Genomic DNA, 16,818 nt, shown 5'->3' with positions numbered 1-16,818 from the left:
AATGTTAACAGAGCTAGAACTTTTGATGGAGTGTGGAATGGAATTCCACATCCTAGGGCCTGCGAATGAAAATGCTCTGTCTCCTGATTTTCTGGTGGTTCAAGGAATATACAAGTTGCCCTGTGACTAGACTCTGCAAGTCTAGCGAGTAGCAAAAAACCCGAAAACAACTTGAATTATTTGTTTTTATGAAATCAAATCATCTGGTTAAATTATATTTTTTATTCTTGAAAATAGAAATCCATTCGATAATAAACAATACAATTTTAATATTCATATACTACAAATTATTTGTGGAACTTAACATTGAAACAAATAAAAATTAGAGGCGAGGACACAAGATTTGGAAAAAATCCCATTTGCCAAGCACAGCCATGTCACTTTGTCAAAATGGCTGTTGGTTAGGTTACATAAAGAAGAAAGTTGTGTTTTCCTTTGCAATCACACACAAAGTTGATGGAACAATAAATAGTAGGTTTTTGGCAAAACAAATATGTTAATATTTAAGATAATCATAATTATTGCACTATATGATGCATTTTTTTATGGACCAATACATTTTTGTCTGTTCGTCATTGCCTTGTTAGGTTGTTATATCTGACGAATCAGTCGACTAGATGCGTTCAAGTGAAACACAGAAACAGAAGTACCTGGTTTTTGTTATAGATTCTATGTGTACATGGGAAATATTGGAAGATGTCAATAACGTCTCATGCTTTTTCCTTGAACCTCTTTTTTGAGCGAAATTGTTGTCAAATAATGCGTCCGTTTGCGGCCGCTATGATCTTTTAAAGGGTTAAACATAAATTGAGGTATTACAAAGGAGTTTTGCAAACTGAGGGGACATGTTTAATGCCTGTTAAAGTGTATCTATGGTGTCCCCTAGGAAATGAACTATGGATCGTAATTGAAATTTCTCTAAAAAATTACTTCCTCAACTAATTGTTTTTATGTTAAGGTTTTTAGGATGTAGCCCAGCCATCTCTTGTTGACTCATTACAAAAGGTTACTGTTACAGTTTTTAGGCATTTTGTTTTCTTCTTCAAAATATTAATAAAATTAGGTTAATGCCCAGGGAAGCATGAGTTATTATTTTGCCAAAACTTCCTGTTCAATTGTTTGAGTAACAAGCCACAAGGGAAACTGACTGAAAATAATAAACAGTTTTGGGTTGAACAAAGATAAATTGACTGGAGCTGAACTTGAACCTATATGACTATAGCGCTACACCAACTGAGCTATCTACAATCCCGGCCATATCTCGTTGGGCCCCCCTGCCCCCTTTCAATGTTGGTTCCAATTGCCGATTGTGTTCTGAGTTACAGTCAACATTGAGCAGGGGGCGGGGGACAAATGTTTTGAATGTGAATGGGAAGTGCACAAGGAATTGATGTATACAACGTTAGGAAAGGGTGGCCCAAGCATTTTGGCCGGAATCAATCCCGGCCATATCTCGTTGGGCCCCCCTGCCCCCTTTCAATATTGGTTCCAATTGCCGATTGTGTTCTGAGTTACGATTGTGTTCTGAGTTACAGTCAACATTGGGCAGGGGACAAATGTTTTGAATGTGAATGGGAAGTGCACAGGGAATTGTTGTATACAACGTTAGGAAAGGGTGCATTTTGGCCGGGATTGTAGCCTTAATGTTGGCGATCTCCCTTATTTTGTTTTGCTAAATAAATCAGACGGTTGAGTGCTTGGCATCCAGGCACCGCTCTAGTAAGTTTGTCTTTGTTCAGGTCCAAACCATGTTCAGACAGAACATGTTTTTTTTAAACAGCTACCTGAGCGGAATGTTTTCAACAGAAGTGGTATTTTAACTTGTTTATAATGCACTTGTTCACCATTTTAATGTAATTTTGATATGTGTACACTTCTGAATTTTTCGTAATTATCGACTAATTTGAGCTCCCAACTATGACGTTTTGAGAGTGATTACATAACAGGGCTTTTTGCAAATCTCTAAGAAAAGCGCAGGATTAGGGCATTCAAAATTTTTTTTTTTTTACACAATTGAAATCTATTTATAGTCATATGACTCGATTTCCTTATTCATTGAGAACATTTTAAGTGAAATTCAGCAAAGTTCACAACTTGACATTTTCGTTCAAGCAGGTCTTTAACCATTTATGTTTCTCTGATTAATAAGGCGAGTAGACCTGCAGCTTGTTTAGTTACTTTACTTAGGTTTATGTCAATAAAACTTTATTTCTTCTTCATTTACACAAAAGAGTTTGTTTTAGGAAGTTTAATCAATGTTACCATTTAAATTCCTTTTACCTTTACTTCTCACCTAATTAAAATGACAAGAAAACTTACAACTTGTTACTGTTCTTAGTTTAAGTCAATACGATAACTTGATTTCTTCTGCGTTTACACAACAAGCAGAGTTTTACTGAGAGCTGTTTGAATGCTGAGCGGAATTTAGGATTAAACCATGTGTAAACGTAAGGATTCAAAGCTGATCCAGCCAGGAACACTGAATAGGTATGTCGTTGGACGCCCTTAGATGGAACCATGAAGACCATGGTTAGTGCAATGTTCAACACTAGAGGGAGCCACATTGAGATGAAGATGATGTAGATAAGAAGCAGAATTTTCGTTAGACGTATTTCTTCTTTCGTAAGCCCTACTCTGACTAGAGGGCTGTGACTTGGGGACCTGAACGCCCTGACGTTGGGCTGTATACGACGCTTGCTTCGCCTAACCGTGCAGAAGGTCAAGATGAACTGTATCGGAATCCATATGCATCCTACCACGATAAAGAGCAGTAAAGGCAGTAGTAAAAACAAGGAAAGACTTGATGTGGTACCAACCGAGTCGGGAAAGACCCTTATATTACAACTTAAGAACTCTGGGGAGAAGGCAACGGTAAGCTGATTAGAGTTGATCATGAGGGTGACTGGGAGGAAGTAGATAACAACACCAGACCCCCAGACAAGAAGAAGACAGATGATGACATTCTTACTACTGCAGATACGACTGAAAGAGTTAACGGTCTGAGCAACGAGAAGGTAGCGACTCGTTGCTATGACAGCAAGAGTGAACAATGAGAGACAGGTCAAATACCAAGTCAGATGTCCGATGATGAAGCAGGAGGTATCACCAAGCGGCCAGGCGTGACAAAGCGTCCCGACCATATGGGCTGGCATGAGAAATGCACAGGATATGAAATCCAGTACGGTCAGATTGCAGATGAACATGTTCGTAGTGGTCTGAAGCTTCCGGGTTGTTGCAATTGCGATCAATACAAAGATATTGCCGACGAGTCCAAATACAAAGAGAATTGCTTGCACTGTAACTTCAATGAGAACGCCAATATCTAAACTAAAGTAACACCCAGTGAGGTTATCAACATAATCCATGGTGAGATTTACATTAGTACAGTTTACAGTACACATTCTGATATCAGCTTTTATGGTGAATGGTATGTGTACAATGCAGTCAGATCATTCTGCCTCATCATTTTGAAATTAAGAGCTTTTCCTATTGTCCATTCAAACGTTTCCCATCTTTGCCTCTCCACACAGAGTTTATAGGAGGTTTCTTAATGTCCATTCAAACAGTTCCCATCTCTGCCTCTCCACACAGAGTTTATAGGAGGTTTCTTAATGTCCATTCAAACAGTTCCCATCTCTGCCTCTCCACACAGAAACTAAAAGGTTTTCCTTGTCTGCCTCTCCACACAGAAACTCTGAGGTTTCTCCTATTGTCCATTCAAACGTTTCTCATCTTTGCCTCTCCACACAGAGTTTATAGGAGGTTTCTTAATGTTCATTCAAACGTGTCCCATCTCTGCCTCTCCACACAGAAACTAAAAGGTTTTCCTTGTCTGCCTCTCCACACAGAAACTAAAAGGTTTTCCTTGTCTGCCTCTCCACACAGAAACTCTGAGGTTTCTCCTATTGTCCATTCAAACGTTTCTCATCTTTGCCTCTCCACACAGAGTTTATAGGAGGTTTCTTAATGTTCATTCAAACGTGTCCCATCTCTGCCTCTCCACACAGAAACTAAAAGGTTTTCCTTGTCTGCCTCTCCACACAGAAACTCTGAGGTTTCTCCTATTGTCCATTCAAACGTTTCTCATCTTTGCCTCTCCACACAGAGTTTATAGGAGGTTTCTTAATGTTCATTCAAACGTGTCCCATCTCTGCCTCTCCACACAGAGTTTATAGGAGGTTTCTTAATGTTCATTCAAACGTGTCCCATCTCTGCCTCTCCACACAGAAACTAAAAGGTTTTCCTTGTCTGCCTCTCCACACAGAAACTAAAAGGTTTTCCTTGTCTGCCTATTCACACAGAAACGTAGGGATTTTTCCAATGTCCATTCGAACTTGTCCAATTTGTGCCTCTCTAATCAGAAACTACAAGGTTTTTGCATGTTCATTCAAACTTCAACCTTCACGGCCTCTTCACGTTGAATCTTAAATGAGACCGCGTCCCATTCTTGAGAGTCTTTGTTTGTTGAAGGTTTGTGTAAACCCTTACACGATGTTCTAGAAAGAAAGAGAACCAGATGTGGCGGCAAGCTAAGGAACATTGATGAAGCATAATTGCACAGAGGGAAACTATGAGATCGACATCAACCAATGGATTGGGTTGTTTGTATCAGAGTGTATATATTTCTCATTAACTTTCATTGACTAATAACTTGAAAGTTTCCTGGATTAGCGATTCTGTCAACGATTTACAGAACTAAGTTTTCCTTTTTATTCTCCTCTTGTTAAAGGTTTTGTGGCTTTTATCCTTTGCCCTAGCTGACTCTTCCAGATGTGCTCCTTGTCTTTTAGACTTAGTGAGTTCTGATAAATTAAGGTTTTTATTTAGCCGTCTGCATCTGTGTGATAAAGTACATGCAGTAAGTAAGATAACAGTTTCCTCATGTACTTTGTGATTATTAAACCAGTCACAATTGTGTTTTGCCAGCACTCTCAATCTGTGACTTGTTTGCTTTGGGTAATTGGTGTCATTTACAACCCAAGCCCATATACTTGCGGATGTTTTACACACAAAGATAATTATCGGATAATTCATGCTGAGTGGATCAAACACGCCACAGCATGCAACCACTCTATTAGAAACAAAAATATTTTTCTTTGAGCTTTGCAAAGGGCACCAGAGCAAAAGCACAGGGCACCGCGACAATTGTGGGTGCTGTTGGTTAATTCAAAGCCTGAGTATTTGTATTAATCGAAACCACCCAGCTGAATCGCAGACCATGCAATGGGAGCCAAGATTGATCGGGGGTCGGGGCCAAACTAAATTATGACAAGAAATGGAGTTGGTTTCACTAAATGTAGATAATAATGATCCGCTATTAAACACTCTCTTCTTAGTAAACTAAATCACAGCATCTGCAATAGTCAACAAGGAAAGGAAATAAATTATTGATATAGTCACACCCAGTGCAATAAATTTATTAATGTTGAAAAAGATATGTTTTAATTGTCTTTTTGAATTTTGCGGTTGAGTTGACATTTTTGAGGAAATAGGGTAGACATAATGTGAAGACAAAATTTCCAAGAAATTTGTCTCACTACTGTACTTCTATTTTACCTACGCACAAGCTACAAACCATGCACAAAGCTACAAAAAGTACACATATATGACAATCCTTAGTTTTTCTTGCAGTGGCCAGCGTTGGTCTATAGATTGTCCCATTATCAGATAAAAACCCTGCCAGGTTTTAGTCTCTATTCTGTCCATCAATTACAAGGAGTTAATATTTTGCAGACTGTAGGCTCCTTACATCTTAAGAGCAAGCCATCTGTCAGATGTTGACAGATAAAACCTGAAGAGCCCCCCTGATAAGACTCCTCCAAACTAAAAGCGATCCCTGCCGCGTCGTTTGTGAACAGTTAAAGGGAAAGTATTCATTTGCTTTTTGGAATCGATTGATTGTTTTAATCCTATATAAATAAATATGGGTTTTGAAGCATTGTTTTTGGTGGGAATAATAAAAATGCCTCAAATCCCATGTATAAATATAGATATTATACAATCAAACTAAACTGTTTCGCCAAACAACCAGAGCGGTTATGTCCTTGAAGGAATATTAATCAGTATTGGATTACACAGTCTGAGAGACGTTACTGTCAATTAAGTCTCTCAGATTCAAACTTTAAGTGATCTATTTTTCCTTAAACCATACTACTTCAAAGTGAAATGATTCTGGAAATGCGTAAAGTAACCAAGTCAGTTTTTATTGCCATTAATTTTAAGAGTGGTGTTTGAATCTTTTCTCGGTGTAATTAAATAAATAAATAGTAAATTTGCAGATGAAACTATTTATTAAATCTCTTTTGTGGGAGAGTTGTCTCCGAAAAGAGCCATGTGGTCTCGATGATTTGAACAGTATACTCTGCTTGCTCTTGAAGACTAGCCAAGGATACTGTTTCTCTTGAAGACTAGCCGAGGATACTGTTTCTCTTGAAGACTAGCCGAGGATACTGTTTCTCAAGACTAGCCGACTATACTGTTTCTCAAGACTAGCGGAGTATACTGTTTCTCATGACTAGCGGAGTATACTGTTTCTCAAGACTAGCGGAGTATACTGTTTCTCAAGACTAGCGGAGTATACTGTTTCTCAAGACTAGCGGAGTATACTGTTTCTCAAGACTAGCGGAGTATACTGTTTCTCAAGACTAGCCGAGTATACTGTTTCTCAAGACTAGCGGAGTATACTGTTTCTCAAGACTAGCCGAGTATACTGTTTCTCAAGACCACATTCTTTTTTTAGAGCCAACACTCACATAAAATAGATTTAATACATGGTTGTACCTGCAAGTTGACTATTTATTTGTTAATAGTCAATTCTTAATCTTAATAGTGATGACCAAACGTATACCTACTCTTTAAAGATAAGTGAAGATGCAAGAGGAGTCTTAACCCCCCCCACTCCCTCCTCCTCCTCCTCATTGCTTTGCTTTCATCTCGTCCATCAATGTTTAAGGATAAGAGGAGGAGATATTAGTTCAGAGAAAATTACACTTAAATTATTCAAATTAAGAACTTATCCATCAAATAATTGACCTTTAAAATGCAGCCTTATCAGTCAAAGGGACTGTATTTGTTTTGCAATCACTCTTAAAGTTAATGGGAATAAAAACCTTTGGTTAGAAGCCTACAGCAGCGATCGATATTATAATAATCATAATAATAATAATAATAATAATAATAATAATGATAATAATAATAATAATAATAATAATAATAATAATAATAATAATAATAATAATGATAATGATAATGATAATAATAATAATAATAATAATAATAATGATAATGATAATGATAATGATAATGATAATGATAATGATAATGATAATGATAATGATAATGATAATGATAATGATAATGATAATGATAATGATAATGATAATGATAATGATAATGATAATGATAATGATAATGATAATGATAATGATAATGATAATGATAATGATAATGATAATGATAATGATAATGATAATGATAATGATAATGATAATGATAATGATAATGATAATGATAATGATAATGATAATGATAATGATAATGATAATGATAATGATAATGATAATGATAATGATAATGATAATGATAATGATAATGATAATGATAATGATAATGATAATGATAATGATAATGATAATGATAATAATAACAATAATAATGTAAGCATTTATATAGCGCCCACAAATTATAAAGCATTTTGTAAAACATTTCACTTTGAAGTTACATGTATGTGGTTATGTCAAAAGAGAAAAGCTAAAATGGCCTGAAATTTGAGTCTGAGACAACGCCTCTCATATTGTGTATTCCTATTAAGGATTATTCGTCCTGCGTAGAAATATTCCCTCTGGATTTTCGGCGACATATCAAAACGCAGCAACCTTTCAAAATGAAATGAAAAACCAAGACACGTTGCAAATACATTTTAATGTTTTCATTAACATTTAGTGAGAATAGTACCAAAAAGGAGCATTGTTGCAGTTGCTTACACTAGAGTAACAACATGTGTACATAATAGCTGGTATTTATGTTTGTCTTTGCATGTTGGCCCTAGCTTGTTCTCAAGACTGTCCGAAAGCTTTAATAAATGTGTCCTTTGTCACTCATGGTGTTTTACTCTATTTTCACTCCTTTTTTGTGGGGGGGAGGAGTGCCGTTGACACAATGAGTGGACTACATGTAGTTATCCCACCATTAGAGTGATATAGTGTACTTGTGATTGTTTAATGTCAACACACATGTACATGTCTTGAATAGTTGCTTAAACAGGAAGGGGAAGTTCTTATAAGAAAAGATCCATTGTTTTTATGTGATTTTGCTTGTTTAGTAGTACGCACAAAGTTTTTGAGAGAAGTGCGAAAAAGAACCTTGTAGCAGTGCAACCTTCAAGAGATCTTTAACTGTTTAATAACCATGGACGTTAGTATTAACTATTGTACAACTGTCTGCAAATAGTGAACCAGCTTTAGAGTTCATCAGTGAGAATATTGCTTGATTTATAGGCAACATTAGAAACATACATTACTATAAACGTCAAATGTAGATGTTCAGCTAAATACAGTGTCTACTCACTACGAAAACAGCCAAAAACTGTCACAGTACTTTCACACAAAATTCCCTCCACGATTATTGAGTTGACAGTCGGTGCCATTTAGCAGGAGGCAGCATTCACAAATTATGAATAAATCAGTTTTTTCAGATTGAAATGTCGTACGTGTAAAATTAGCCAAACCATATTAATTCAGAAGGAATTGTCAAAATAATAACAATTATATCACAAGCTGCACGAAGTAATTGTTTGTGGTCAGTAATTTTTGGAGTATTAACCAATGTATGACCCTGCCTTTAAGCAAGTTATATCATATGAGCAATTACTGTTACTCAAACGTGATTTGACTTTTGACCCTTTCTGGCTGTCTGAATGAGTTATGTAACTTAATATTTTATTGTTGATATTGATAAGATCATTATTTAATCATGCAATGTTATTATAGCCCCATATCTACATGAATTCATGTAGCAAACTACATCTCTTATAAATGTGGTCGGTGTGATGTAGCCAACATTGAATTTACTCACATGGATATGGGTTAGGTATCTTGATACAACCTTTTAAGCTTAGAGCTCCAATTTAAAAATGCATTTGAGCAAAGTTTCTTGAAATGTTTGTACTATTAGGAGCTTTATACAGTGTTGGGCTCAACCATTCCACCCATACACGAGGTCCAGTTCTATCCCACGGCTGGCTGGACATGGAATCAGTCAGCCAGGAGAATGGTGAGAAAGACACGTTAGAAACCCTGGTGTCGACAAGCTCTAGTCATCTAGAGAGACTGGTAGAACAGCAACTTACTACCGAGGGGCTGGACTTGACCTGGGCAGGGACAATCCAACAACTTGCTCAGAGAATATGTGCTCAGGTGAGAAATGTGTTTGTAGTTTTGCTCTGTTATCAGGCTCTCTTTTTAAAGTCACCAACTGCATCTTCTTTTAAAAGTCAAGGTGTTATTAAAGATTGGCAATGGTAAAACGTCATTGTTTACTTTTAGTCTGAAATTGTACTCATTATGAAGTTCATACTAGATTTTTTTTTTCTGAGTCATGAAAATGGGCCCGGTTGGGATTGGAACTGGGTCCACAGAGGTGAAAGACAGGGAAAGAAACCACTAGGTTAACCTTATGCCCCTTTGTATGTAACATCATCATCACTGCGCTATGTATTTATTCGTTGAAGGTTAAACCAGATGTAATGAATGGAGATGATATGGACATTCGTCATTATGTCCACATTAAGAAGGTTCCAGGTGGTTCTCAGAAAGATTGCCTCCTGGTGAATGGAACTATCTGTACCAAGAACATCGCTGATAAAAAGGTATTCTATAGTTACAGCTCTGTTGTACGTGTATTTACATTTATTATCCCATCACCATCATTCCTCAATCCGGTGGTCCCCTTTATTTATTCCTCAATCCGGTGGTCCCCTTTATTCATTCCTCAATCCGGTGGTCCCCTTTATTTATTCCTCAATCCTGTGGTCCCCTTTATTTATTTGTTGATGTCGTTGTTGATTTGGATGGGTTTGCTTTACCAGTATTACATCTGCTATCCCTAAGGTCCCTGTGTAAAAACCAGAAATTGTAAAATAGTAAAAGACAGAGCAATAAGAAAATCCATGAATAGTTAAGTTACATTAACTATTCAGAAAAACTGTGCCAGAAACCAACAAAACTGCAAGATTCAGTCTAAACCAAAACACACATTAAAATTGCACACTAAAATGTTGAAACCATTATATAATCGTAGGGAGAGCTAAAAGATTGCACAAATTAAGTTTGAACACTTGTAAAAGACAAGATTAAATGATCCAATCTTGATCAAATCGAATCTTGATTTGTTTAAGTCATAAGAGCTTTAGTGTGCTAGCAAGGGTTGAAAATATTGCAAATGTTTTCCTTGCAGTATTAAGTTATATCATTCTTTTTCTCACTGGTTTTTTAATGGAAATGAAGGAAATGTTCCATTGTAGCTACTACATTTCTTTGGGTTATGCAAGGGTACAATATTCTCCACTAATCATGTTTCTTGAGTGAATAGAAAGTGATTTGTTTCAGATCAGACAATGTTTTTCAATAGTTGGTACATGAGGGTTAGGTATCATTTATAAAAATTGTGGAGTTAACAGGCTTTGTTTCTGCCTTTTTTTTTTTGCTCCAGATGTTGCGAGATATAAGCAACCCCAGGATCCTCCTTTTGCAATCCGCCATCGAGCATCAAAGAGTAGAGAATAAATTCTCATCAATAGATCCCATTGTTTTACAGGTTGGTTTGCTTCATTTATTTCAATCAAACTGATCACTTATTTGCGATTTGACAAGGTTGAACTGGAACTAAATCAAAGGAATTATCAGATGAATGCGTTAATATTACAAAGGTTTTAATATCTAAATCAGCAATCCCAACAAAAATTAAATTAAGTCCAAAGATTGATGAGTGCTGATGGAGAACTGTGGCCGTACGTGAAATGTGCACTCCATTTCAGCAAGCATTTCTTGTAAAAAATAGATCAGTGCAGACAATGATATAACAAAGCATTAACTTGCTGAAATGGCGCTCATGAATATTTCTTGTTTCAGCAATATAAAGAGGTTAAAGCCTCATCTTGCTCTAACTTTCTCTGTGTTTCATGGAGACAGTTCACAATTGTTATTGTTTTTTCAAAATGAATTGGAGTAAAGAGTTAATTCCTCATTATGTTTGACCATGGTTTGGCAGGAACATGAGTATTTGAAGAACTGTGTATCAAGGATTGCGTCCCTAAAGCCAAATATTCTGATTGTTGAGAAGACAGTCGCACAACTAGCTCGGACATTTCTCTTACACAACGGCATCACACTGGTACTTAACATGAAACCTGTGAGTATTATATTAGACAACTAATTATTTGCCCTTCTTTGAGTCATTTTGCTAGTCAGCTCAATTTAAAGCACTGTTTATTTCCACATATTGCATCAAAAAGTACTTGGTGCCCCTTTAAAACTTTCCCATAGATTTAATAGTTTTCTAACGGGAGAGCCCTGTGCAACAATTAAATGAAGGAATTCCGGGCTTAGAGTTGAGACATAAGGTCGTGAAATTGGGCCTAGTTTATTTTGACGTCGTCTTTATCCTCATTATTTACAGTCTATGATGGAGCGTTTGAGTCGATTCACTGAAGTGAGTTTGATTCTATCCACGGATCATATCAAGACCTTAAATTGAGACATAGGGCCATGAAATTTAGCCTAGTTTATTTTGACGACGTTTTACCCTTATTATTTACAGTCTGTGATGGAGCGTTTGAGTCGATTTACTGAAGTGAGTTTGATTCTATCCACGGATCATATCAAGACCTTAAATTGAGACGTAGGGCCATGAAATTTAGCCTAGTTTATTTTGACGACGTTTTTACCCTTATTATTTACAGTCTGTGATGGAGCGTTTGAGTCGATTCAGTGAAGTGAGTTTGATTCTATCCACGGATCATATCAAGACCTTAAATTGAGACGTAGGGCCATGAAATTTAGCCTAGTTTATTTTGACGACGTTTTTACCCTTATTATTTACAGTCTGTGATGGAGCGTTTGAGTCGATTTACTGAAGTGAGTTTGATTCCATCCACGGATCATATCAACCAGAATACTCCGATGGGTTATTGTCACATGTTTCATCTACAGAAGTATGAATTACCAAAAGGTAGGAAGACCAAAAGGTTAAATAAAGGTAATGAACACGTTTGGTGATTGTCAAAGACTAGTCTTCTCACTTGTTGTATCCCAAACATATGATTAAAATAACAAACCTGTGACAAATTGAACTCAATTTGTCGTTGAAGTTGCGAGACAATGATGAAACAAAAACAACCCCTTGTCACACGAAGTTGTGTGCTTTCACATACTTAATTTTAGGACCTCAAAATCTAATTTTGAGGTCTCGAAATCAAATCCTAGGAAAATTACTTCTTTCTCGAAAACTTTGTTATTTCAGAAGGAGCCGTTTCTCACAATGTTTTATACTATCAACAGCTCTCCGTTGCTCCTTACCAAGTTAGAGTTTATGCTTACACTTATTTTGAGTAATAACCATTCATGTCCAGTGCCTTTAATTAAGACATAATATAGTCCAGACGTTTCATATTAGGGTCATATAACGGGGGATGAGAAATTTCAGACTTTAATCTGAATTCAGACAGTTTCAAGTCTGCTAGGTAAACAACAAATGCTTTATTTTTCTCCACATAACATAATAGTGGCTTTTTGATCTACTTCTCTAGCACTAAGGATACTGTTCCTAAAACCTCCTTGGAATTGATAATTCAAGGAGTTATCAAGGGTGAATATGCTACAAATCTTCTAAGATCTGGATCTTAACTTCATCAGTCAATGACTCTTAATCATGATTTATGTAGTTTTGTTGGTGTTGGACGTAATTTTACCCCTTAATTTTTGCCTTAATATTATTCAAAATAGTCTTTTGTAAACATAATTTATGAATGTGCTCATAATTTATTTCATTATGTATAATTATATTAAGCTTAAAGCTTCAAATAGTGGTTGGTCAAAATGTATGTCTTGCACTTCCATTTGTGTTTCACCCAAAGGATTCTCCAAGACACTAATGTTCTTTGAAGGTTGCCGCAGCCATCTTGGATGCTCGGTTCTACTGAGAGGTGGTGACTACCATCAACTCAAGAAGGTAACATTTGGGTTGTTAACATTTCAAACTCATTTACTGGCAATGTTATAACCTTGCTACAAGCCAGGATTTGTCCTATTTTGGTTTGCCTTAACTGCACTATTTACCCCTAATGTTGGTAGTCTCTCTCTGCTGCCATTTCCCTGGTTGTATCATTAACTTGGTTGTGATCCCTGGAATGCGGCAGTTACATGTTGAATGGCTTCTGACTGGCATCCCAAACAAATATATTAACAAAGTGGGGAGATCATTAACATTATGGATGAATAGCTCGGTTGGTAGAACACCAGCAGGTTCATCTAAAGAATACAGGTGGGACCCCCGCTCTTATAAAACATAAAAATATTGAAATTTTCTAAAGAAACATGTTTCTTTTAACCCTTTCTCTCTCTCAAAACATGAGTATAGCATTTCATATCTTCACACCATTGAAAACTTAAATGTTTTTTTCTACCTATATTTATATCCAAGGTGAAGAAAGTTCTTCAGTTCGTTGTCTATGCCAGGTATCACTCCCGTCTTGAGATCTCCTTCCTCATGGATGAGTTTGCCAAGCCTCCGTCTCAACCAACGGACACTGACCCTAAAACCATTATCTCACCTGAATCCAACACTGCTATGACCCCCACCCTAGGTGTGTCTGATAGCATCAGTGAAGGCCTTGCAACCGTACAGGATTCAGGAATAGTGGTAGCAGAGGGCGATCAGGTTGATATCGTCAGTGAGCAGTCTCAGGTTGAGGAGCAAGAGATGAAAGATGAGGTGGATGCGGCAAGGATGGGCTTCCGAGCAACAATGTCTTCCATGAAGAAGCTCCTGAAGTCCAAAGTGACTAATGCGAAGACACCACCGCTGTCTGGTCCAGAGCAGGACCATGATAATCATCATGAAGACAGCCTGGAAGTTGCAAGGAATGACAGGTCACTTCTAATTGAGCAACGATTGCTTCGGGAAGCCGAGGAAGATGTAGTTGATCAACAGTCAGCATCTCCCAAGAAGCTTCCGACGGACGAAGAGGATGAGGAGAATTCCATGTTCAGTAGTTTAGGAAGCAGCAAAGATCGTCATTCTCCTCAAGAAGCAGCTGGTAATCAATGCCCCACACAGGAATCTGTTACAAGTCTACGTAAAAGTGGATCCGTTCCAGAGTTTGACCACGAGGCAATGACCAAAGATCTAGAATCCAAATTCTTAGAGTTGAGAAGACACAAGCTGGCATCAGTTGACAACGCTTCTATGGGGAGCCTGGATGATATAGCCCACATGACTCTTTGTTCCCCTACAAAATCTAAATCTTCATTTAATACAGCACTGAGTGATGAGCTTCTATCAATATCACCCCATGTGAAGTTCAACATCCCTTACTTGGAGGGTAAGGCTGGTAAAGAGTCTCCTCTAAGGCATTTTTTCCCTACAGATGAATTCTATTGGTCTCCAAAGCTTGCCGGACTCAGTCATGATGTTTCCGAAGCAGACACAGCAACTCAACAAGCAGAGCCCAATTACGGTAATGTGGATCGCTGCAGTCGTGCCTCCAACGCTGTCATCATCAAGCCTCCGCATCCTTTCACATTCTCGCAACTCACAGAAGACGCAAAAGACGAGACAACGCGGAGTCTCTTGGCAAACTTCCGGGCTCGTGGAGGACGTATCATCCAGCAAGTTCCTCCTTTGCATCCTCCCGTTCAATCTGACAACGCTCAGACTGTCTCTAAAGGAAACCAAGAGAAAGCGTATCGTCGGCGCCAGGACTGCCTGGATATCTACAGCCATCAAAGATTATTACTGCAATTCTGTAGCTATTCCCATCTCTCTAGTAATGTACCTAATCACTGCGTAACTCCTTGGACGGTAACGATGGAGTTTTATAGCAGGAATGATCTGACCCTTGGAGAGTTCTTGGAAAGATACTGCTTCAGGTAAATCTTCTCTCTTTTATCCTGACATGATATTCTTACTACTTAACTCTGATTTAAATTGTTGTTTATGCCCTTAAAATGGAAGATAAACGTTTGGTTATCACATATAAAATTAATGCCAATAAAAAAAGTTGAATTTGAATTTACCCAGTCACTTTGCCTTGTGGTTGGTTACTGGCTATTTTAAATAATGGATATTTGTTTTATTTGTGATGTTCTTTTTGTCCTTTCACACTCAGATGAAACATTTGGAATTTTTTTGAGAATTTTTTTCCCCATAAATTTTCTTTTTATTATATAAGGCCCGAAAATAATGTTCTTGAAAAACTTGACTTCCCAACAGCGCTAAATACAAATGTCCGAATGAGCTTTGTGACGCTGCCATGGCAGACCACATCAGACGGTTTGTACACGGCAACGCTTCCATTCATGTTTTACTCCGCCATCTTGAGAGCGCTATCCCTGGCTTCACAGACAAGATCCTCATGTGGAGCTGGTGTCGGAAATGTAGACAGGTAAGAAGCAGCCATCTAGATTAGGTTTATTCTTTTATTCATTCATTTATTTATTCATTTTGGTTTAAAAACACAAGACATGGTCTGTAGTATGACTGAAACCTTGCAGTTTGGGCCATACAAATGTTTGTTATCAAATTAATATGGTTAGAAAACAGTTTAAAACTAGAAAATAATTGGTTCACACAAATATCCCTCTAAATTGTGTTGGTTTAATTACTTTGGGAACTAACATGGCGCCCCATTTTGTACTAACATGTATTGACTCCACAAAACGCACCATGTTCATTCTGCATACAATACTAATGTTCACAGTTTAAAATAATTTTGTTTTGTGTGATACAATTGGCCTAAGATCTAGACTACACAATGTTGTTATTATTTGACACCAGGTAACCCCAGTTCAGCCGATGTCTCTGGATAGTTGGCATATGTCTTTTGGGAAGTATTTGGAGCTACGGTTTCACTGTAAGGAGTACGGCCGGAGACTGAGTGCCTTACCGTGCGGTCACTCACTACATAGACATCACTATCAGTACTTCGGTCAACACAACATAGTCGCCTCATTCAAGTAAGAAGAGATTCCTTTCTTTATTTAGCAGCATGTTTACCACTGCAAGCCGTTGTTCAACCGTTCATTTTTTAAACTGTACCTCCAAGGTTCGCCCTATACACAAGCTAGCGTATTGTGATGAAACACACAAATTGCATGCCGATATGTTCAAATTAAAACCATTTCAAATCGGCTATGGTCCTACAGCCAAGTATCTTTCTCATGACATACTCAGACTGTGCGCTGAATTCTTTGCTTGAATCATCATAGGTAAAACCCAATCACCTACATGTACCTACCAGACTAATAATATACAATATATTGAGCATAAAGGTCAAATCCACCCATCCCTAAACGATTGTATCTTCCTTTATATAGATACAGCCCCACACTGCTGAGAGAAGTCTGTCTTCCACCTCTACCTCTTGATATCCAGCAAGCATTCCATTCCTACCCAGCTTCTCTCTAAATGATTGTATCTTCCTTTATATAGATACAGCCCCATACTGCTGAGAGAAGTCTGTCTTCCACCTCTACCTCTTGATATCCAGCAAGCATTCTGTTCCTACCCAGCTTCTCTCTAAATGATTGTATCTTCCTTTATATA

General features: G+C 37.4%; 1 protein-coding gene across 1 annotated transcript in view; it reads left to right on the top strand.

Annotated features, from left to right (window-relative positions):
* The window catches only part of LOC139939684 (1-phosphatidylinositol 3-phosphate 5-kinase-like), a 48,996-nt gene that overhangs the window by 14,990 nt on the left and 17,188 nt on the right, over window positions 1-16,818 (top strand). Inside the window, exons 13-21 of the mRNA XM_071935751.1 lie at window positions 9,172-9,413; window positions 9,728-9,865; window positions 10,708-10,812; window positions 11,266-11,406; window positions 12,099-12,225; window positions 13,130-13,224; window positions 13,696-15,143; window positions 15,487-15,658; window positions 16,051-16,229. Of these exons, the coding sequence (XP_071791852.1) occupies window positions 9,172-9,413; window positions 9,728-9,865; window positions 10,708-10,812; window positions 11,266-11,406; window positions 12,099-12,225; window positions 13,130-13,224; window positions 13,696-15,143; window positions 15,487-15,658; window positions 16,051-16,229 (2,647 nt within the window). The remainder of the gene's footprint in view (window positions 1-9,171; window positions 9,414-9,727; window positions 9,866-10,707; window positions 10,813-11,265; window positions 11,407-12,098; window positions 12,226-13,129; window positions 13,225-13,695; window positions 15,144-15,486; window positions 15,659-16,050; window positions 16,230-16,818) is intronic.

This window comes from Asterias amurensis, chromosome 7 (assembly GCF_032118995.1).
Source record: "Asterias amurensis chromosome 7, ASM3211899v1".
Lineage (NCBI taxonomy): Eukaryota > Metazoa > Echinodermata > Asteroidea > Forcipulatida > Asteriidae > Asterias > Asterias amurensis.
This window is presented reverse-complemented; position numbering and strand designations above follow the sequence as displayed.